The sequence below is a fragment of the Pseudophryne corroboree genome, chromosome 6 (genome assembly GCF_028390025.1).
Source record: "Pseudophryne corroboree isolate aPseCor3 chromosome 6, aPseCor3.hap2, whole genome shotgun sequence".
NCBI lineage: Eukaryota > Metazoa > Chordata > Amphibia > Anura > Myobatrachidae > Pseudophryne > Pseudophryne corroboree.
In genome coordinates, this window is record NC_086449.1 from 646,498,999 (window position 1) to 646,523,534 (window position 24,536).

The following is a 24,536-nucleotide window of genomic DNA, read 5'->3' on the forward strand; positions in this document are numbered from 1 at the left end:
TCGGCTTTGAGGCACAAAGTACACTGTAATACTGTACATACATTATTTCTGTAGCCATTAGACCGCACAATTCAAAGTTAAAACTGTAAGGGGGAGTTTTCTTAAAGCTTGGTGAGAGATAAAGTACCAACCAATCAGCTCATATATATGTCAAAATATATTTTTCCTGTAAAATGACAGGTGGAAGCTGATTGTTGGTACTTTAGCCCTCTCCATGCTTTGATAAATCTCTTAAATTGGAAAAAAAAATTTGCAAAAATTGTGCAGTGTCAATTAAGACACATGAAATAATAAAACTAATAATGGTAAAATTAATGTAATGCAGTCATTTTGGCGTCTTTCCATATAATTTCCAATTTTCTATGCACAAGTAGATTTATTGGCGTATAGTAAATAAAGATCACTCTATATAAAATGTACTATTATGACGTTGTTAAGAGATCTTGCTTAAAGCCAGCCCCACAGGGGTTGATTCTGTAGCTCTTCACAAGTGCAGTGAAACAGGCTCAGTGTCTAATGTGGCCACACAAATTGGCCAAGAAGCACCAGCTCAGCTTGACACTTTATAGCACAGATGGAGTTGATAGGAGCTCTGATTGCATTATTACCTTACACACAGTCTGATGGCGGCCATCTGCGCTCATGTACCTACTGCAAGATGTAAACCAATCAATACCAAGCATGCATAGCAAAAAAACAAAAAAAAAAACGTATTATATTTATATATGTGTGTAAACATTTTATTTCAACACAAGTTTTCATAAAAAAATATTATTTACAAACATAAACAAAAGTGCAGTTTATATGCTGCAAGATATATTCACATATGTACATATGAACATCATTTTCTTGTTCAGCTCAGTGGTGGTGTTCAATTTTCATTTAGCTGGAATCCCTAAGTTCTAGTGTGTCAAGTTCCAAATAGTATGTATTACATACCGATCAGGGGACTCAAAACGTAGATCTGTGGCTCAACTTGGGGATCAGATCTACAGGATGTGCAAATTTGCTCTAGATAACCTTACGGACAAGTTCTCGTACATGTGCCATCATAAAAACACAGCTGAAAACCATTGTTATTTTACTAGTGGAACTCTCCTGTTTTGTGACAATAAACATCTGCATTCAGCACCTTCCCTTTTAACATTTTAATTTATTTAAAAAAATTATTTATAATACAATACTACATTTCCTTTCAATGAAAATAGATATTATATAGGCACAAATATTGTACCAAGTTAGGGGTCTTAACTCTGTTGGAATTAGGGGTTTACTCAGAGATGGACGCAGATCTTACTTACCGCAGCAAGATCTGCGTCCATCTGCTCGCATGCTAGGGGCCGCCTATCACAGGGCAAGGTCGCCAAGCATGTGTGTGGTGCCACCCCGCTTTTTAATTGTGGAAGCATCGATTTAAGGTTGACCCCTGCCTGCGCAGCTCGGCTGCGCTGGCAGGTGGGTCAGCACCATTTTTGCAGCCACCCCGAAAACGGTCCAGACCGCGCCCACAAAGCACCGCAGTAAAGCCCCCCCTGGGCAGCCGTCGCTGTCAATCGCCTTGGTGAAGGGTCGCACACACGCACTATGACCAGTGCGCGTGTGCAGACCCCCTGGATGCGACCACTGTGTGCGAACATGCAGCTGCGTCCAGGTCTGAATAGAATTCTTAGTATAAAATCTAAATGGAGTGGGCAGAACTCTCTAGACAACAAATATTTTCAGCAATTATAGATTTTAAAAAGCAATTTGGAACATAATAGATTTAATGAATATCTATTGTTTTCCGGTCACAAAAACTACAATTAGGCTTAATAACTGCAATTAATAATTAGATTTATTAAACATATATTTTAACTTGTGAATAATCTTATCAAGTTTCTGTTTGAGAATTCTGCCCTTTATAGAGGATTCATTGGGGTAAATTGACTAAAGCTTCTAAAGCAGAATTGGTGATGTTGCCTGTAGCAACCAATCAGATGCTGTCTATAATTTTCTAAAAGGCAACAGAGAAATGATAGACAGCATTTGATTGGTTGCTATGGGTAACAGCAACAATCTCCGTTTTAGAAGCTTTAAGGGCCCTACACACTGCGCAATCTGCCACCGAGCTGCCCGACGGCGGATACAGCCGACGGGCAACCCGGCGGTGGAAGGTGGGGGGGGGGGGGGCAGTGACAGGAGGGAGTGAAGTTTCTTCACTCCCCCAGTCACCCGGCTCCATAGCAGTGCAGACAAATATGGACGAGATCGTCCATATTGACCTGCATGCACAAGCGACCTGCATGCACATGCGGGGCCGCGCATCGTACATCGTTGGTGCCTCCACACTGAAAGATATGAACAGTATCTCATTTATTAATGAACAAGATCGTACATATCTTTCACTACTATCGCCCAGTGTGTAGGGCCTATTAGTTAATGTACCCCTTACTCTACATTTTGTAATAGTACAAACCCTGTGGCATACCCGTTTCTCAAATACCAACTGTATATCTACCTACTAACACGGCAGGCTATATGGATCTTCTCAATTGAGCTCAGCCATTCCTATAGATTTTTAGCCCCACTTAGAAACAATGTGAAATGTTATATGATATCAAAAGTCTAGACCTAAAGGAACGCCTTTGAAAAGGTGAACTGTCTTTATACATAACTTTTTTTAAATTGTGCAAACCAAAGGGAATATTCTTTACAGTGTTCAGCTTAGGTTAAACAGTACAAACATGAAAGAGCAATGTCCTTTTCTATAAAAACAATGGCAGCTAATGACTGTTCCATATCGTACATAATAACTTTCACTTAGAAGGAATCTTGAGAACTGATTACGTTAAACAAACTGTACTTCCTTATGAGGATACTTCAGAAGTATTTGTGATTGTTTACACTTCTAGATTATGATGTATATTGATCATATTCTTCCGCATACTTGTAAGTCTGTATGACTGTGGCTGTTGTGACTAATTGCCAACTGAATAAAACTGCATCGCTTTGAATGGTTTTACTATAGATGGTAGAACAAGCACAAAACATGGGATGAGAATGTGTATAGTGATCACAAAGTTCAGTGTGTAAACACTGCAGTAATGGATGAACGCTGAGACTTCGATTAGGTGACACGTGTCCACTTTAGTCCACAGCTGAAATAAAATCCCAGTACTAGTAGTTCTTGACATTCAGGAATAATGTGGTGAAATGTTATTGAATTGCATATTTCCACTGCATATGTCCAGACTAAACTCTCTTCATTCTTTTCTGTCAAGTGCTTCCTATCAAACACAGATTTGGGCACATCCAGCCTCACCTTCAAATGCAGGTTTGCATATAACCAGTCCCTGCTGTACGTGTGTTTTTGCACAGGAAGGGCATCTGTTCCTCACCTCTCAATATCTCCATTTACACTAAAGAAACAGGCCCTGCCCAATTTTGACACATGATACATTTAAGGTGAAGGCACAAAACATCTTCATAGGACGTGCATCTCATACAATCAACAGTCTTTGATGACACTAGGTAATGCTCATAATGTGCAGGTTATAGAATGCATCTCGTGCCAACTGGACTCAATCGCAGGTCTCATGTCTGTAGTGACTCGGACTTCAATGTCACCTAGAATTGCAAAAAAAGAGAATGGTTTTATAGTTATTCAACCAATAGAAAGGAATAAAAAGCTATTTCCAACTGAAGCCGTGTAACATTAATTAAATCCTTGCAGAAATTCACATTATGGGTCGGAGTTAATTAGCTGAGGCTTGTAGCAGTGCCCGGGGCTATTCAGTTGCAGCCCTTGATAATCCTGCAGGGTGCACTTAATATGGATTCCTGTTTGCCTCCTCCTGAGGCTCACACAGAAAACTGCGGTAAGTAGGGCTTTGTGCCCATAATGTGGCCACCGCAAACACAGTAACCCCCATAGCTTCGGGCAGGTAAATGCACTTCAGCCATAGACTTACTGTACAAGGAAAAGGGTTTGTAATTGTATAGCTCCGGCCATTAAAGTCAGAGCCTAGAAGACCGCACTAAAGGGGATATTCAATTACCCGAACTGACTGTCGGGTGTAAAAGTATCGCCTGGGGGGCCATATAATTCGCCCTGATAATCTGGCACGTGCCACAGCTTTACGAGGATTTGTCTCACTTGCCTCCCGAAAACAGAGCAGTTTCTACCGAAAACACACAGGTTTTGCTGAACCTGTGTGTTTTCCGATGAAAAGGATATTTTTTCCGGGTGAAAAGGATATTTTTTCCGGGTGAAAAAACATCTATGAAACACAGGGAAATATCAGGGAAATATCACCCGAAGCTTCGACGGAAATTGAATATCCCAGTAAGTATCATGACTAACTGAGGGGTCTATTTACTAAGCCTTGGTTGGAAATAACCAATCGGCTCCTAACTGCCATGTTACAGGCTGTGTTTGAAAACTGACAGTTAGGAGCTGATTGGCTGATACTTTATCTCTGTCCACTTTATCTCCATCAAAGGCTTAGTAAATAGACCCCTGACTCTGCCCTAAGGTGTCATAGTGACAGTGGGAATGTGTGTAGCCCAACATAAATACCATAGACTGCTACTTTGTTTTTTTCTTTATGTATCTTAAGGGGGGTACTCACGGAGCGATCGCTGCTTGAAATCTAAGCAATCTGACTAGATTGCTTAGATTTTAAGCAGCGATTACTCCGTGTGTACCCCTCACAGCGATAGCAATGCACTGCTGCTAGATTGGCCTGTGCTGAGCTGGGGGAGAGATGTGTGCTGAGCAAACCGCTCAGCACACATCTCTCCCCAAATCGGGCCGTGAATACGGCCCTTTAGAGTTGAATAAAGATAATAAACACAGACATCGGACTATAGGAGGTATAATTGATAAAAGATCATTTTTTCAAAGCTGACGATTCTCAGCAGTTTTGAGGGCTGCATTTAAAAGGGTAACAGTAATACACACATAATCAGGCTTGTTTTGCATGTAGCACTATTGCCCATTTAAATCTAGTTTGAAAAAAACAATCTAAGTAAAAATACCCCCAGGACTGCACCAGATCACATAGGTAATATCATCATTGTGGATCCAACATGTAGGATTTTTCCTGATCATTCTCCTAAAATGTGTCCAACAGCCACAAACAAATCTGAATTGATTACCACTAGTGCACAGTCAGGGGCGGAGCTACACCAATAGGGGCCCCATAGCACAATCCCCCTCCCGGATGACTGCTGTGACTTCCACAATCGTATTCATTTAAATTACGTGAAATAACATTTGCAATAAATTACCTGACACACTGCTCATGTCGTCTAGCATGGAGCTGAGGTCCTGCAGCAAAGTGCTTGGTGCTGCAGAGTCATTGGTGTAATACCCCTTGCCATCTACATTTATCTGTTGCCATTCTGTAATTGTAACTGGTGCCAAGATCTGTGAGACAACAAGTAACATAAGACATTGTGCCCATGAGGCATACAAACATATACAGAATGCACAGACTTTATTATAAGACCAAGGCTAATGTTGGGCAGCATGGTGGCACTCGGGTTATGTGATTTGATTTCCGACAAGGAACCTATGTGTGTAGTTTGTATGTGTTCTCTGGATTTATATAGGTTTCTCCAGAATATTCTGACTTCCTCTCACATCCAAAAACATACTGGTAGGTTCATTCATTGCTTACTAAAATGTATCCTAGTGAGTGCTTGTGTTTTAGACTTGACATTATAAACTCCACAGGGGCAGGGCGTGATGACAGAATATTCTCTCTGTGCAGTGCTGTGTCATTTAGTGGTGCCATAGAAACAGGTAATAATAATGTCACATGGTCTCTTACATTTAAAAGCTCCTCATTTATGGTTAACATGTCCTCATCCTCTGTAACAGAAACAAGAAAAAAATCACAATTGCTACATTATCCCAACAATAGTGAAATGTCATTATAGCAGCAGTTTCCATATGCGCTCCTCAGTGCACCACAATGGTCCAGGTGTCAAGGAAAACCAAGCTATCCTTAAAACCTGGACCATAGGGTGTGTTGAGGACCACAATTGGGAACCTCTGATTATAGTATGTATCTCCTTTTATGGTGTAGCTCATTCACATAACATATAAGCAGCGCTGTTATTGACGCCAGCATGGGACAACAAGGCTCACACTAAGGGGTACATTTACTAAGATGGGAGTTCTATTTAAGATGGGATGTTGCCCATAGCAACAAATCAGATTTTACTTCTCATTTATCTAGCACCTTCTAGAAGATAATACCTGGAATCTGATTGGTTGCTATGGGCAACATCCCATCTTAAATAGAACTCCCATCTTAGTAAAATTACCCCTAAGGGTCCATTTATCAGTGAATATCTGTGGCTAGTTCCCACACAAAAAAAAAAAACACCCATTGTCTGGGGACACTGGAAAATAAGAATTTACTTACCGATAATTCTATTTCTCGGAGTCCGTAGTGGATGCTGGGGTTCCTGAAAGGACCATGGGGAATAGCGGCTCCGCAGGAGACAGGGCACAAAAAAGTAAAGCTTTACTAGGTCAGGTGGTGTGCACTGGCTCCTCCCCCTATGACCCTCCTCCAGACTCCAGTTAGGTACTGTGCCCGGACGAGCATACACAATAAGGGAGGCATTTTGAATCCCGGGTAAGACTCATACCAGCCACACCAATCACACCGTACAACTTGTGATCTAAACCCAGTTAACAGTATGACAACAGAAAGGGCCTCTTAAAGATGGCTCCTTAACAATAACCCGAATTAGTTAACAATAACTATGTACAAGTATTGCAGATAATCCGCACTTGGGATGGGCGCCCAGCATCCACTACGGACTCCGAGAAATAGAATTATCGGTAAGTAAATTCTTATTTTCTCTATCGTCCTAAGTGGATGCTGGGGTTCCTGAAAGGACCATGGGGATTATACCAAAGCTCCCAAACGGGCGGGAGAGTGCGGATGACTCTGCAGCACCGAATGAGAGAACTCCAGGTCCTCCTTTGCCAGGGTATCAAATTTGTAAAATTTTACAAACGTGTTCTCCCCCGACCACGTAGCTGCTCGGCAGAGTTGTAATGCCGAGACCCCTCGGGCAGCCGCCCAAGATGAGCCCACCTTCCTTGTGGAGTGGGCTTTTACAGTTTTAGGCTGTGGCAGGCCTGCCACAGAATGTGCAAGTTGAATTGTGTTACAAATCCAACGAGCAATCGACTGCTTAGAAGCAGGTGCGCCCAACTTGTTGGGTGCATACAATATAAACAGCGAGTCAGATTTTCTGACTCCAGCCGTCCTTGCAATGTATATTTTTAAGGCTCTGACAACGTCCAACAACTTGGAGTCCTCCAAGTCGCTAGTGGCCGCAGGCACCACAATAGGTTGGTTCAGATGAAATGCTGATACCACTTTAGGGAGAAAATGCGGACGAGTCCGCAGTTCTGCCCTATCCGAATGGAAGATTAGATAAGGACTTTTATAAGATAAAGCCGCCAATTCAGATACTCTCCTGGCAGAGGCCAGGGCTAGTAACATAGTCACTTTCAATGTGAGATATTTCAAATCCACCTTTTTCAATGGTTCAAACCAATGGGATTTGAGGAAATCTAAAACTACATTTAGATCCCACGGTGCCACCGGAGGCACCACAGGAGGCTGTATATGCAGTACTCCCTTGACAAAAGTCTGGACCTCAGGGACAGAGGCCAATTCTTTTTGGAAGAATATTGACAGGGCCGAAATTTGAACCTTAATGGATCCCAATTTGAGACCCATAGATAATCCTGATTGCAGGAAATGTAGGAAACGACCCAGTTGGAATTCCTCCGTCGGAACCCTCCGATCCTCGCACCACGCTACATATTTTCGCCAAATGCGGTGATAATGTTTCACGGTGACTTCCTTCCGTGCCTTAATCAAGGTAGGAATGACTTCTTCTGGAATGCCTTTCCCTTTTAGGATCTGGCGTTCAACCGCCATGCCGTCAAACGCAGCCGCGGTAAGTCTTGAAAAAGACAGGGACCCTGCTGTAGCAGGTCCCTTCTCAGAGGTAGAGGCCACGGTTCGTCCGTGAGCATCTCTTGAAGTTCCGGATACCAAGTCCTTCTCGGCCAATCCGGAACCACTAGTATTGTTCTTACTCTTCTTTGCCGTATGATCTTCAATACCTTTGGTATGAGCGGCAGAGGAGGAAACACATACACTGACTGGTACACCCAAGGAGTTACCAGTGCGTCCACAGCTATTGCCTGTGGATCTCTTGACCTGGCGCAATATTTGTCCAGTTTCTTGTTGAGGCGAGACGCCATCATGTCTACAATTGGTCTTTCCCAACGGTCTATTAACATGTTAAAGACTTCTGGATGTAGACCCCACTCTCCCGGATGAAGATCGTGTCTGCTGAGGAAGTCTGCTTCCCAGTTGTCCACGCCCGGGATGAACACTGCTGACAGTGCTATCACGTGATTCTCCGCCCAGCGAAGAATCTTGGCAGCTTCTGCCATTGCACTCCTGCTTCTTGTGCCGCCCTGCCTGTTTACATGGGCGACCGCCGTGATGTTGTCCGACTGAATCAACACCGGCTTTCCTTGCAGGAGAAGTTCCGCCTGGCTTAGAGCATTGTAGATTGCTCTTAGTTCCAGAATGTTTATGTGAAGAGACTTTTCCAGACTCGTCCATACTCCCTGGAAGTTTCTTCCTTGTGTGACTGCTCCCCAGCCTCTCAGGCTGGCGTCCGTGGTCACCAGGATCCAATCCTGAATGCCGAATCTGCGGCCTTCTAATAGGTGAGCCTTCTGCAACCACCACAGAAGTGACACCCTTGTCTTTGGTGACAGGGTTATTCGCAGGTGCATCTGCAGATGCGACCCTGACCATTTGTCCAACAGATCCCTTTGGAATATTCTTGCATGGAATCTGCCGAATGGAATTGCTTCGTAAGAAGCCACCATTTTTCCCAGGACTCTTGTGCATTGATGTACTGACACTTTTCCTGGTTTTAGGAGGTTCCTGACCAGATCGGATAACTCCTTGGCTTTTTCCTCTGGAAGGAAAACCTTTTTCTGAACCGTGTCCAGAATCATTCCTAGGAACAGCAGACGAGTTGTCGGGATTAAATGGGATTTTGGAATATTCAGAATCCACCCGTGTTGTCTTAGCACCTCTTGAGATAGTGCTAAAGCTGTCTCCAGCTGTTCTCTGGACCTTGCCCTTATTAGGAGATCGTCCAAGTATGGGATAACTAATACGCCTTTTCTTCGAAGAAGAATCATCATCTCGGCCATTACCTTGGTAAAGACCCGAGGCGCCGTGGACAATCCGAACGGCAGCGTCTGAAACTGATAGTGACAGTTTTGAACAATGAACCTGAGGTACCCCTGGTGTGCGGGGTAAATCGGAACGTGTAGATACGCATCCTTGATGTCCAAGGATACCATAAAGTCCCCTTCTTCCAGGTTCGCTATCACTGCTCTGAGTGACTCCATCTTGAACTTGAACTTTTTTATGTAGAGGTTCAAGGACTTCAGATTTAGAATAGGCCTTACCGAGCCATCCGGCTTCGGTACCACAAATAGAGTGGAATAATACCCCTTTCCTTGTTGTAATAGGGGTACTTTGACTATCACCTGCTGAGCGTACAGCTTGTGAATGGCTTCCAACACCCTCTCCCTTTCGGAAGAGACGGTTGGTAAGGCAGACTTCAGGAAACGATGAGGAGGATCCGTCTCTAATTCCAACCTGTACCCCTGAGATATTATCTGCAGGATCCAGGGGTCTACCTGCGAGTGAGCCCACTGCGCGCTGTAATTTTTGAGACGGCCCCCCACTGTCCCCGAGTCCGCTTGAGAGGCCCCAGCGTCATGCTGAGGTTTTTGCAGGAGCCGGGGAGGGCTTCTGTTCCTGGGAAGGAGCTGCCTGTTGGTGTCTCTTCCCTCTTCCTCTGCCTCGTGGCAGGTACGACAAGCCCTTTGCTCTCTTATTTTTGTAGGAGCGAAAAGGCTGCGGTTGAAAGGTCGGTGCCTTTCTCTGTTGGGGAGTGACTTGAGGTAAAAAAGTGGATTTCCCGGCAGTAGCCGTGGCCACCAAGTCTGATAGACCAACTCCAAATAACTCCTCCCCTTTATACGGCAAAACCTCCATGTGATGTTTTGAATCCGCATCGCCTGTCCACTGTCGTGTCCATAAGGCTCTTCTGGCTGAAATGGACATAGCACTCACCCGAGATGCCAGTGTGCAAATATCCCTCTGTGCATCACGCATATAGATAAATGCATCCTTTATTTGTTCTAACGACAGTAAAACATTGTCCCTATCTAGGGTATCAATATTTTCAATCAGGGATTCTGACCAAACTACTCCAGCACTGCACATCCAGGCAGTTGCTATAGCTGGTCGTAGTATAACACCTGCATGTGTGTATATATTCTTTTGAATAACTTCCATCTTTCTATCTGATGGATCCTTAAGTGCGGCCGTCTCAGGAGAGGGTAACGCCACTTGTTTGGATAAGCGTGTGAGCGCCTTGTCCACCTTAGGGGGTGTTTCCCAGCGCGCCCTAACCTCTGGCGGGAAAGGGTATAATGCCAATAACTTTTTTGAAATTATCAACTTTTTATCAGGAGCAACCCACGCTTCATCACACACGTCATTTAATTCTTCTGATTCAGGAAAAACTGTTTGTAGTTTTTTCACACCATACATAATACCCTGTTTTACGGTATCTGTAGTATCAGCTAAATGTAACGTCTCCTTCATTGCCAAAATCATATAACGTGTGGCCCTACTGGAAAATACGTTTGAATTTCTACCGTCGTCACTGGAATCAGTGCCCGTGTCTGGGTCTGTGTCGACCGACTGAGGCAAAGGGCGTTTTACAGCCCCTGACGGTGTTTGAGGCGCCTGGACAGGCATTAATTGATTGTCCGGCCGCCTCATGTCCTCAACTGACTGTTTAAGGGAAGATAAACCATCACGTAATTCCACAAATAAAGGCATCCATTCTGGTGTCGACCCCCTGGGGGGTGACATCTGCATATTTGGCAATTGCTCCGCCTCCACACCAATATCGTCCTCATACATGTCGACACCACGTACCGACACACACCGCAAACTCACAGGGAATGCTCTAATGAAGACAGGACCCACTAGCCCTTTTGGGGAGACAGAGGGAGAGTCTGCCAGCACACACCACAAAGCGCTATATATACAAGGGATATCCTTATATTAAGTGCTCCCTTATAGCTGCTTTAATATATATATATATAGCCATTAATGTGCCCCCCCTCTCTGTTTTACCCTGTTTCTGTAGTGCAGTGCAGGGGAGAGACCTGGGAGCCGTTCTGACCAGCGGAGCTGTGACAGAAAATGGCGCCGTGTGCTGAGGAGATAGGCCCCGCCCCTTTTTCGGCGGGTTCTTCTCCCGCTATTTTTCCAGTCAGGCAGGGGTTAAATATCTCCATATAGCCCCTATGGGCTATATGTGAGGTATTTTTAGCCTTGTATAAGGTTTATATTTGCCTCTCAGAGCGCCCCCCCCCAGCGCTCTGCACCCTCAGTGACTGCCCAGTGAAGTGTGCTGAGAGGAAAATGGCGCACAGCTGCAGTGCTGTGCGCTACCTTATGAAGACTGAGGAGTCTTCAGCCGCCGGTTTCCGGACCTCTTCACGCTTCAGCATCTGCAAGGGGGTCGGCGGCGCGGCTCCGGGACCGGACTCCACGGCTGGGCCTGTGTTCGATCCCTCTGGAGCTAATGGTGTCCAGTAGCCAAGCAGCAAATCCACTCTGCATGCAGGTGAGTTTACTACTTTCCCCCTAAGTCCCACGTTGCAGTGATCCTGTTGCCAGCAGGACTCACTGTAAAGAAAAAAACCTAAACTAAACTTTCTCTAAGCAGCTCTTTAGGAGAGCCACCTAGATTGCACCCTTCTCGTTCGGGCACAAAATCTAACTGGAGTCTGGAGGAGGGTCATAGGGGGAGGAGCCAGTGCACACCACCTGACCTAGTAAAGCTTTACTTTTTTGTGCCCTGTCTCCTGCGGAGCCGCTATTCCCCATGGTCCTTTCAGGAACCCCAGCATCCACTTAGGACGATAGAGAAATACTGAGTATTACACAAATGTATTACTGAGGGACCGCAGTAGATAACCTTTGGCGGCTAATTAATTTGCATAATTAGCCGGCAGAGGGGCCACCAGAACACATCACAAGGAGCCCCTCTCAGTGCTGGTGTAGATTGTTACGTCCCACCGTAATAATCGCATCCTGCAATGCGATTCTGGGTGCTAATGTTGTGCCCAGATCATATTGCAAATGTGATTCTTGATAAATGGACACTTATAGCTATTACATTCTCAAAGCGACTGTAAGATTCCAAAAAACTTTGTAATACTGCTTAAATATAAGTTACATACTAATCAGAAGCAGTAGGCATTACCTTCAGAGCCCGAGGTCATAGGTGACACCTGGAAAGGGTACATATCGCTTGTGCTGTCAGGCATGGGCATGTCCATTGTATCCTTCCAATCTGATATACTGCTGCTAACTTCACACTCACTCATGGCTGCTGCAACAATTCATTACATTATACTTAGTAGATAGATAGATAGATAGATAGATAGATAGATAGATAGATAGATAGATAGATAGATAGATAGATAGATAGATAGATAGATAGATAGGTGTCCACTTGCAATCTGATATACTGCTGCTAACTTCACACTCACTCATGGCTGCTGCAACAATTCATTACATTATACTTAGTAGATAGATAGATAGATAGATAGATAGATAGATAGATAGATAGATAGATAGATAGATAGATAGATAGATAGATAGGTGTCCACTTGCATCTAGCCTCCCTGCACATTAAACAGCCCTTCTAGTCACGCCACTCGGTAGCGCAGAGCATCTTTATGTGCAACTTTTTCCATTGAAATGCGTCTTATTAGTGAAATGATGGGAATAAGACGCACACACAGACTCTGCTGATTAAAATTATATGCAGCATGCCTATATTCTGTTTGTATGTATCTTTCCCAGAAAACACTGTAATGTACCATTCCGTATGCAGATACAGCTGCAGATGCACACAGAATATAGGCATGCAGAGCATGCGTGTGCGTCCTTTTTTCCATAACAATGCGAATAAGAAGCATTTTCAGCCAAAAATACACCTGACGCTAACAGAGTTGCACGGGACCTATCAGCTCACTCACGCCAGGCATCTCCCGGTAGGTGGCGTATTGAGGCAAGATGTATGAGGACACATCTGTAGATAGATAGATTCCACATACTTTTTAATGAGTAAGAACAGTAGTATTTAAAGAAAACACATTTAACAAGGATAACTAAGGGGTAAATGTATGAAGCAGTAATAAGAGTGGAGAAGCGATTTAGTGGAGAAGATGCCCATGGCAACCAATCAGCATTGGAGTAACATTTATAATTTGCATACATTAAAATTATACAGAGCAGCTGATTAGTTGCCACGGGCAACGTCTTCACTGCCTCATTCCTCCACACTTATCACTGCTTAGTACATTTCCCCCTAAGCTTCTCTTAAATGTTACATTTTAACAAGTCCTTTACAGAAAACAGCTAGTGTTAAAAGAATAAGGATGTACTAAGCCTTGGACAGTGACAAAGTGGAGAAAGATAAACAACAAACTAATCAGCTCCTAACTGCCATGTTGCAGTCTGTGTTTGAAAATGACAGGTATGAGCTGATTGTTTGGTAGTTTATCTCTTTCCACTTTATCACTCTCCAAGGCTTAGTACATCTGTCTCTAATTAAGCTTAAATGTGGCTTATATGTGAAAACCTCTAACACCATTTATAAATAAATATATAAACTTTCAGGAGCTTATTGGTTATGAAGATCTGGAGGGTAATGTGCTCCTACACACAGCTGTCTTCCTGTCAGCATTACACCTCTCACAAGCCTGAATGGACTGATCACTGGAAACAAAAGCTCGCACTCAGCTGCACAGCAAATATAAATATCTGAGCTTTTGTCAATATGTGGGAGCTTTTATATATATTATCTGTTAATGTTATTATTTTCTATATTTAAGACAACCTGACTGTGGCTGAATCCAAGCTGCATTATTATATAGCTCACCTATGATGTCTGTGCTTGCAATGTCAATTTCCTGTGCTGAGAACAGCCTTGTTGTGTAGTCGCTGTGGTCATCTGGTTGCTGACAGTGTTTCACAGCTTCCTCCACCTCTTCTGTAAATGAACCATCAGCCTGTAATAGAAACATTTGCAGGTACATGTTAACCACAAGTACCTATGCACAGATACATTTTTGGGTAATATCAGTTGCAAATGCCATTCCTGTGCATGCTGAACGAACGTACCTTACTCTTTGTTCTGTCCTTGGAAATTTTTGAGGACTTTGACTTGCGTTCTATAAGAAAGAAGCAAAGCTCAGATCACAATGCAGCCTTTCCTTTATATCCTGTGCCTGTAGCTATCTACCCTTTGGTATTAGAGGGAGCAGACTCTTGCAATACTATTATTAACTCATTATTATTCCATTACATAACGGACTATAAAACTACTTTGCACATAAGAAGGAAAAATAAACTCTCTTTGTGGGAGCATTCTTAAAGAAAATATATTATACAATTATTAAAACAAATGAAATTAATTGATATGTGGGATAATCATTAAGTTGTGCGCACAGCAGGAAACCCAGTGGGGTGTATTCAATTGTTTGAAAAGTCAGTTGGGTGTCTGTTTTTTCCTATCTAATATACAGGAAAAACAGACACCTAATCGACTTATCAAACATTTGAAATACCCCCAGTGTCTCCAACGAATCGTTTCACCTGTCTGTCTTGGTCACAGCTAAGGATTACCCCACTCAGACCTACAGAACAGATGGTACTACACTCTCTCTCCAAATCTAGTATTCTGTTTTAACTCATTCCCTGTACACATATCAACAAGACATCCCACAGGAATAGCAGATGTTTGGGTTTAGTGCACTGTTTCTTTTCTACCTTTCCTGATTCTTATGTATTTTTCTACCTTTAATCCACAGCATACAGGAGCCAGGTGCACTCATTCCCTATTCTATGTCTTTGACAGATAGGGAACAGCAGTTAAAGGATACATGTCCCTCAGATTATTTTCCCTCTTTACTTCTTTCCATACTGACAGAGATTAATCAATTGAGATTGCTTATATGACAATCTTTTTTAGCCTTATTCATGTGTAAGATCCTATATGATAACTGCATACTGCTTCTAGTTAGAAAACGCTTTCTGTACATTTCTCAATTCAAACTCTAGGGGTGTACCACCAGAACGGGATCCGGTCTCAAGATCGACATTGTCTAGGTCGACCACTATTGGTCGACAGTCACTAGGTCGACAGGTCAAAGGGTCGATATTACTTTTTCACATTTTTTTCCTTTTTTGAACTTTTTTATATTTAACAATCCACGTGGACTACGATTGGAATGGTAATCTGTGCCAAGCGAAGCGAGGCACCTTGCCCGAAGCACGGCTAGCGAAGCAAGCCATGCGAGGGGACACGGTGCACTAATTGGACTTCCCGGTCACTGTACGGAGAAAACAACACCAAAAAAACATGAAAAACTCATGTCGACCTTTTGAACTGTCACCTAGACCATGTCGCCCTAGAACTCCTGTCGACTTTCCAACCCTGTCGACTTAGTGCCTGTCGACCTATAGTGGTCGACTCAAACATTGTTGACCTAGAAACTGTTGATGCAATAATCCACACCCCTCCAGAACCTGTATCAATGTATTTAACTTTTCTCAAGAACTTTTCAGTGATTCTGGTTCAAATATATGAATTTGTCTAGTACAAGGGGACTCTCCCCCTCTCCTAATCCTTTATAAAACTACTATAACATGCATGTATTGTCTAAGTTTTAGCAGTAAAAATAGCTATACGCAGTTCAAACTATACACAGACTGATCTGGTCTTGAGATATGTTGTTACCTTTTTTCTCCAATTTTACTTGAGCTGGTAGCATTTGGTACACCCGTACTGCACTGGAGCCTTTGTAAATGCTTTTATTTTTCACTTCTTTAATATCAGGTAGAGAATTCATGGCACAGCGGAAATTAGCTTTCCAAGTCTTAGGGTCGGGCTCCTTCTCACCAAGTTTAAACTTTCCTGAAAAAAACCCCAAAATAGATAAATAAATAAATAAATGTTTTGAAGATTTATGAGAATACAGAAGTTGACAGCAGAAAACTTAAGACATTACTCCTTGTCAGTCTGGGTTTAGTTTCATAGTGATAAGACATGTTAGAACTGCAAATAAAGATAAACAATCCCAAATGTTATGTTATCTTACTAGAACCACACAGCTAGCCTCTTCTAGCAGCCCCCTCCCCATCACCATAGTATGAAACTGTCTTGTTGATACTTTACGGTGCTAACGCATTTTATATGTTCTGTTCACAGGCCCATGAAGTGACATCAGGCTATGACATATACAGACAGACTGCATGGATATGTTCTGTCCTGAATCAGAAACTACTATATCCACTGCCAAGTTTGGTATTGAGTCAGCAAACAAGAGATAATCATTTAACTCTATCATAAAAGTTGTGAAGGAAAAATGCCCTGTGGTCAGCTCTCTTAACAGGATTTATAGGCGACTCTTGTCTCTGGAAAGCAAACATACACTTTGGCATGTACCTGTGTGAATAGCCCAACTGCGGAAAAGACAAGCATCTTTGTCAATATTCCAGCCGTGCCGGGCGGCATGCTTCCACGGGATCTGAAATATCATCTCTTCCTGCGCAAAACAGAATTTAAGACCTTAGAATGACTTTCTATATAATAGAAGTAAAATGACTAAAAAAACCAAGCAAATATTTAGGGAAAAGGAATATGCATATTTAAATGTGTAGACCTCATAATGTAATAAATACCCCATAGAATTTCCAGAGCAAATACACTACCTTGTTTAGCCATGAAAGACCAGGAATTGTATTGGATGCAATCTGTTTCTCAAGCCAGGGTCTCATCCTTAAACGTGTGACAGGCATTTTGCTGTGAAAACACAATATTGAAGAATAAACGATGATTAACAAACTCATACATTATTTGACTTTTGTGCACTAGGCATCCAATAGACATGACACACCCTTAGAATAACAAAAAATGAAGTTTAGCTATAGTAGCAATGGTAACTGATATTACTATTATAATTTACAGATACAATTTGCAAAGCTTACTTTATAATATTGTTACCATTGAGTACTAAGAAAGCTAGTGTTGCCTGTATTGTCTGTACAAAAGTACACTTAAATTACTGATTGAACTGATGAGTGTAGTATCTTGGCTTGTATTACAGGATGGTCACCGGATAACAGAGGATGGTGCTGCTATCACAATTCCAAATTTGCAGCTAAGCAATTCCAAATTTTATGTTGTTTCATCAGAACCATATAACTAGCTTGGAGACTCAAACTGTTATATATAGTGCCCATTGCTATAGGTTTTCAAACCCTAAACAGGTGAATACGTGGTATAATAGCTTACAGAGTGAATCTGCAGCCTGTGTATAGTAGCTAGCTCTGTATGTGTATGAGGCCCCCCCCCCCCAAATTTGTGCTGGCTGCAGTCATGCCGACGCATATACCCTTGAGTCATATGGTGGATGTAATGTGAGCACCCTGAATTGTTTGACAAAGTTGGCTCATCATGAGCTTGTGCAATCACTTTGCAAGAAACCAAAACATGGGCATGTTGCTTCTGCGCATTAGAGGAAGAAGTCCTGCTAGTCTATTTATAGAACAACTACTGTATACAAGCCATCTGAAATATGATGCCATTGCATACACAGCCATGTGTTATAGTTACTGCTGGCAGTATTCCTTACAGGTATCGCACGCAATGCTCAAAGCTTCATCTACCTGTACACTGAAGATTAGAGAATGCATTGACACAGACAGATCTAAGACCTAAAACTTAGACTAATTCAGTAAAGTATGAATAGCAATATTCTGTTAAATGAATCCTTACTTTATAACAAGAGCTAATGGTCACTGACATAGTGGCCAGTTACCTCACTTCAATATTTCTCTAAACACAAATATAGCGAAGAACCAGCTATGAGAAGTCCTGGGAAGCATTGTGTGGTGTACCAGTCTGCACACTATCCCCTATTGCATGCATCTCATGTTCAACCAAATTTATTTTCATTGTTTTCCATTTCAGGTCAATCCTGTTACTTTTCATTTACAAGGTAGCAGCATAAACAGACCTGCAATAAGCAATTGTCTACAGAACCAGACCTGCTTTTTGCGTGTGCATTTTCATAAGTAGCCAGCCCTGTCGTGTGCATTTTCACACGTATAAGCCCTTTCATCAGTATTTACATATAGGCAAACAGCCCTGCCATATGCATAGCCATAATCATGCAAGCTTTCCAAAGCATCACGTGAGCAGCTGCAGCTCTGCCCTCTTCTATAGATAGGAGGATGAGCCGATGCAGCCGCGAATCAGCGCAGTCCCAGGGATCCCCACCATATTACAGACTGTAAAGTTACTTTTACTACAGCAGAACATTTCCAATATGATAACGTTCATGGCATAGTCAGCACCTGTCATCATGTGCCCCATTCATTGCTGAGCTGCAATCGCTGCACATCCAGAATCACACTGTAACAACCACGATCCCAGGGGCACACGCCCACCACTGCCCCAGTCAGACAGCTGCACAGAGGACATACACCCTAGCAGCTACGGCTATGCCGCTGTAGTGTGCAGCGCATGCTGCTGCCTTTGTTTTTCCCAAGTCTACTTCCTTGTGCAGCTCTGTAGCCGCTGAGCCTGGGACACACACTGACTGCAATGCCGCTACCCTGGTGCACACAGGACACACACTGACTGCAATGCCCGCTACCCTGGTGCACACAGGACACACACTGACTGCAATGCCGCTACCCTGGTGCACACAGGACACACACTGACTGCAATGCTGCTACCCTGGTGCACACAGGACACACACTGACTGCAATGCCCGCTACCCTGGTGCACACAGGACACTATGCCAGCGCTACTTGTCACATACATACATGTATTCCACCGTCCTGCCCACACTGCCACGCGGGGCAGCTACTGCACATCTGCACCATCACACCCTGTCCTGCTTGCACCAGCTGCAGATTACAATAATAAACTAAAATAAATAAAAAATAAACTTCATGCAAACAATAAAAAGTTTGAGATCTGTTATTTCCCCCCATACACAGCGTGTGCCCCCTGCAGCAGTATCATGCATACAGTATAGCACCGCATGTCTTCACTGCCGGAACAGTTATGTGAGAGAGTGTTAGCGTTGTACCTGCTGGGCTTTGTAGTCCTCCTGTAGATGTGCTGCTGCTGTGTACAGGGATATATGACCCAGCTGCTTAGCGCTACAGATAGTTCCTTAACAGATAATAGTTCTCCTACAGACTGGGTGACAGTGTGCACGGTTAACGTGTGGGATTCCCAGGTATATGCTGAGCAATCCCGCCCTGACAGCAGCACAGCGCCCCTATTGGCTTCTGTCATCTCTGACTTGCAGCATCATTTCGGGGAAATCAGGCTGTTGTATAGCACTGTGCAGCCGGGGGAAGTCCCTGCTCCCGACCCCTCCCTCACCCGGAGTGTCACAGCTGCAGCAGCAGCAGCAGCCGGACAGCATCAAAACAAGTCATCAGGAGGCTCACCTCACGGAGTTTATAGAGAGAGAGAGAGAGAGAGATTACATTAGATATTGGATGGACATCAGAAGCCCTTAATTAAATGGTTGCTGGTTTTCGGAGGTCTCCCAACTGTCCCGTTTTCTGTCCCGTTTTTGGGGGACTGTCCCGCTGTCCCACCCACAGGCTGCAGTGTCCCGTGGGATGGAAAAATGGGAAGGGAGCAATGTCACTGTGAACATACCTCCCAACTTCGGGAGATGCGAAAGCGGGACTCCCTGGTGCAGCCAGGGCCGGTGCAAGGTTTCTCGGCACCCTAGGCAAGACTTCAGCCTCCCCCCACCCCCCCACCATCACACCTATCAGCCACCACAGGATAAAATAAAACACATTGGCATCCACAGGAACAAATAATAACAAACACAATGACCCCTTTCAGGAAAAAAAGAAAAAAACACATTGGCTTCCACAGGGTAAAAGAAACACACATTTGCCCTGACAGGAAAAACCAAAACACAATGCTCCCCAGTACATAACTTGCATATAGCCCTTTATTATTGTCAGAACAGCAAATTAATGTGCTCCTGCTAAGTACAAAGGGAAAACGTGATGGCTTCTCCAACATATGTGCAAGGCCCTATCTTAGTATCAAAATTATTATTATTATTTACTTATATAGTGCCACTAATTTGTACACAGAACATCAGAATTCATATCTCTCCCTGTTCCACTGGAATGGGAGTGATACTCTCTAAAATGCAAACACACACAGACAAATCCACATAACCTGACCATATGTTTTTGGAGTGTGGGAGGAAACAGGAATACCCAGAGGAAACCCATAGAAACATAAAAAGAACATGCAAACTCTACACAGACAGGCCATGACCAGGAATTGAACTCATGACCTGAGTGCTGTGAGGCAGTAATGCTTACCCTATGCTACTGTTCCGCCAATTGGATAATAACGTATCAAAAATGTTGCAGGCTGTATGGAGAATACACCCTACAGCAGTTTGGGAAAGGGATCCTGACGCTTAGGATGCCGGTAGGCAGAAGAATGACAGCAGCATCCTGCTGCTTATAGGTGGTCATTCCGAGTTGATCGCTCGCTAGCAGTTTTTAGCAGCCGTGCAAACGCTATGCCGCCGCCCACTGGGAGTGTATTTTAGCTTAGCAGAAGTGCGAACTAAAGGATCGCAGAGCGGCAGCAAAAACAAATTGTGCAGTTTCAGAGTAGCTTCAGACCTACTCAGCGCTTGCGATCACTTCAGACCATTCAGTTCCGGATTTGACGTCACAAACACACCCTGCGTTCTCCCAGCCACGCCTGCGTTTTTCCTGGAACGCCTGCGTTTTTTTGAACACTACCTGGAAACAGTCAGTTGACACCCAGAAACGCCCACTTCATGTCAATCACTCTGAGGCCGCCATTGCGACTGAAAAGCAACGCTAGACCTTGTGTGAAACTACATCGGCCATTGTGAAAGTACTTTGTGCATACGCATGCGCAGAAGTGCTGTTTTTTCACTTAATCGCAGCGCAGTGAACATTTTAATCTAGCGATCAACTCGGAATGACCCCCATAATCCCAACCCCTCGTAGGAAAGTATGCTAACCCCCTTCCCTCCCCTACCTGCCGCCTAACCCTCCCTTCCTGCAGTCTAACTTTAATTCCCCCCCCTGCAACCTAACCCTACCCTGGTGCCTAACCCTAACCCCCTCCCCCCACAGCCTAACTGTAACCCTCCCCGGCATACTTACATTCAGTATGCTGACTCTTGGGATTCCGGCATCGGGATTCTGATCGTTGTTGGGCAGCTTATTTTTAGTGTGTGCAGTTAGATTTCAGTACTAATAAATGGTAAAAAAAATAGAACACGACAAACTGACAAATACGTTTTCTGAGCAGCAGGTACGGATGTCTTGTTCAGCCATACACTATATATCTTGTGATATACTATGTTGGTTCATTGACAGTTTTTATGTTGCAAATATAGGTGAAATGTGGCACCCCCAGCCAATGTGGAACTGCAAGTCCCAGCATATCCTGCCAAAAAAGAAGCAGGGCATACTGGACAATGTAGTTTCAAACCAGCTACAGCTGACGCATGGAAAAAAAACTCCACTACTTACTTGCAAGGAGGAGAAACCGTCAGACGGAGAAGCAATCAGTCGGCATCCATCACAGCCTATGGACCTACAGGTCTTCCGTAGGTCTGTAGGACAAAGTAAAAAAAAGTCTATAGTAGTATCACATGCTGGTGCTGGTCCCACAGTGACAGTTGGATCAGGCTGCAGATGCATAAACCACTGGTCCACTTTCTGTAGATGAGGCGGACCAGGACATAAATGACGGAGCGGCCTGGGGCATATCCCCCCCCCCTCCCTCCAGTGCAGCACGCCTGTTGCTGTGAGGGGGGGTGGGGGGTGGGGGGGGGCTCAGTGCTCGGTGCTGCCACTGAATCTGCCTATACTCTCAGCAACTGCAGGCCTTTTGTGATACAGTATGTGTGCAGGGAACTTCTTTAACTGGGTGTACTACGGTATGACAGTGCTAGGGATCCCAGCGCCCAGCATACCGTCGCTGGGATCCTGACCGCTGGTATACCGGCAGTGGGGCGAGCACAAAAGAGCCCCTTGCGGGCACAGTGGCGCTTGTTATTCTCCCTCCAGGGGGATCGTGGACACCCCAAGAGGGAAAATAGTTGTCGGTATGCCGGCTGTCGGGATTCCGGCGTCGGTATCCTGAGCGCTGGGATCCCGACAGCCGGCATATCAAATGCCACACCTTTAACAGAGTGTGAGGTATAGCATTACAGGTACTGGATGTTTCCCAGTGAGCCCTGTAACACATACACAACTACTCACACTGAGGCCCACACACACTCATACTGAGACACACACACACACACACACACACACACACACACACACACACACACACACACACACACAGTGACACTCATACTGAGACACACACACAGTGACACTCATACTGAGACACACACACACTGACACTCATACTGGGACGGACACACAGTGGCACTCATACTGAGACACACAGTGACACTCACACTGAGACACACACACTGACACTCATACTGAGGTAGAGGCACATGTACACTCATACTGAGAAACACAATGACACTCAGGGGCGGATCCAGAACAAAATGACGGGGGGGCACCATGACAGAGGAAATGAGGGGGAGGTACTTTAGTGCGCACATAAGACGCACGTGCTCCAGAAAAGTGGGTTTGGCCTTGCAACAATGGTTGTGGCTTCAAAGAGAATGCCATATCCATGAGGCAGTGGGTGACGCCACAGAATGTGAGATTGTTTGTGACATAGTGGATGACGGGGAGAGATAGTGGGTGACAGGGAGAGGCAGACAGGAGGGAGAAGTGATGGGGTGAAATAGTGGGTGAAAGAAAGGCAGTGGGTGACAGGGAGAATGTGACGGGGAGAGGTAGTGGGTGATGTCAGGTAGAGAGTAAAAGGCAATGGGTGACAGGAGAGAAAAGTGATGGGGAGAGATAGTTGGAGACAGAAAGGCAGTAGGTGACAGGGAGAATGTGACGGGGAGAGGCAGTGGGTGATGTCAGGTAGAGAGTAGAAGGCAATGGGTAACGGGAGAAAAGTGATGGGGAGAGATAGCTGGAGTCAGAAAGGCAGTAGGTGACAGGCAGTGGGATCTATATATGGGACACCGGCCTAGATGGAAATGGGGCAGAGAGATGGTGGTGGGAGGGGGAAACACTAGGCTGTAGAAGGGGATACACTGGGCTGAATGAGGGGATGTCCTTGCTGAGGGGCAGTGAGATGGGGGCAGGGGGCTGGGAGAGGGGAGACACTGGGCAGACAGGGTGGTAGATACTGGGATAAGGGAGTTAGTGAGATGGTGGGGGACACTGGGCTGGATTGGGGGGCCCAGGGCACTATGAGTGGGGAGGCACTTGGCAGGATGGGAAGGGACAGTGAAAGGGGTAACACTGGGCTGGTGAGGAGGGATCAGTATGTCTAGACTCACTGGGGGGTTCTAAATGGGAGAGCAGTGAGATGGGAACAGTGGGCTGGTTGGGGAGGGAAGGGGAAACATTGGGCTGGCAGGATGGGAGACACTGGGGCTAGGGGCAGTAAAGGTGGGGGCACCAGGCTGGAGAAGGGGGCAGACACTGAGAGAGCACTGTTTCTGTCTGGCCCTGCACATGCGAGTGCAGCACCGCACACTCACTCAGTAGCCCTTCCCGTGTCCCTGCACCCTACCTGCTTCCTCGGTCCCCAGCTCAGCTCAATCACCCCTGCACTGCCAACTCTGTGCAGGGATCTGTCTCCTGGTGGCGGGTCCGGCTGGCTCCATCAGGCGGCAGCTTGCTCCATCTAACAGGCGGCGGCATTGACGGCTCTCACTCCCCCGCAATCAGCGTACCGCGGAGCCCCTCCTCCCCCGTGTACTAGTGCAGCCAGGGAGAGGGTGACACTAAAGTCCGAATTAGGCCCAGCCCGCGAATCAGAATGCAGGAGGCGGAGCTGGGCTGTTCGTTCCTAGGTAAGCTGCTACAGGAAGGAGGGACTGACAGCCGGCGGCCTCATTGTGCAGTGCAGCATTAAAAAAACAAACACCTCCTAAATGACAGGGGGAGCACGTGCCTTGGTGCCCCCCCCCTGAATCCGCGTATGATGACACTAATACTAAGTCAGAGACACACACACACACACACACTGATACTGAGACACACTCATACTGAGACACACACTGATACTGAGACACACACACACTCATACTGAGACACATACTGAGACGACAAACTCATACTGAGGCACACACTGATACTGAGGCACACACACACACACACACACACACACACACA

General features: G+C 44.9%; 1 protein-coding gene across 2 annotated transcripts; it reads right to left on the reverse strand.

Moving 5' to 3' along the window:
* Positions 1 to 713: 713 nt before the first annotated feature.
* Positions 714 to 17,018, reverse strand: IRF1 (interferon regulatory factor 1). Of its 2 annotated transcripts, none has more exons than XM_063928195.1 (9): positions 16,932 to 17,018; positions 16,666 to 16,765; positions 15,958 to 16,134; positions 14,340 to 14,389; positions 14,098 to 14,227; positions 12,412 to 12,537; positions 5,817 to 5,857; positions 5,272 to 5,410; positions 714 to 3,606 (listed from the first exon to the last, which is right to left on the reverse strand). In XM_063928195.1, exons 1-9 carry the CDS (start codon positions 17,016 to 17,018, stop codon positions 3,518 to 3,520), a joined length of 939 nt encoding a protein of 312 aa, XP_063784265.1. In that variant the 3' UTR covers positions 714 to 3,517. The 2 variants fall into 2 exon arrangements, with proteins under 2 accessions (XP_063784265.1, XP_063784264.1); XM_063928194.1 differs by having other exon boundaries at positions 12,412 to 12,540.
* Between the last annotated feature and the right edge of the window lie 7,518 nt (positions 17,019 to 24,536).

Excerpts from the sequence above, each read along its gene's own strand:
- IRF1 (XM_063928194.1), bottom strand. The coding sequence starts at position 17,018 with ATGCCTGTCACACGTTTAAGGATGAGACCCTGGCTTGAGAAACAGATT. Across the intron at positions 5,411-5,816 it reads TAAATGAGGAGCTTTTAAAT|ATCTTGGCACCAGTTACAAT; the intron begins GTAAGAGACCAT and ends GTTGTCTCACAG. Across the intron at positions 3,607-5,271 it reads CGACATGAGCAGTGTGTCAG|GTGACATTGAAGTCCGAGTC; the intron begins GTAATTTATTGC and ends TTGCAATTCTAG.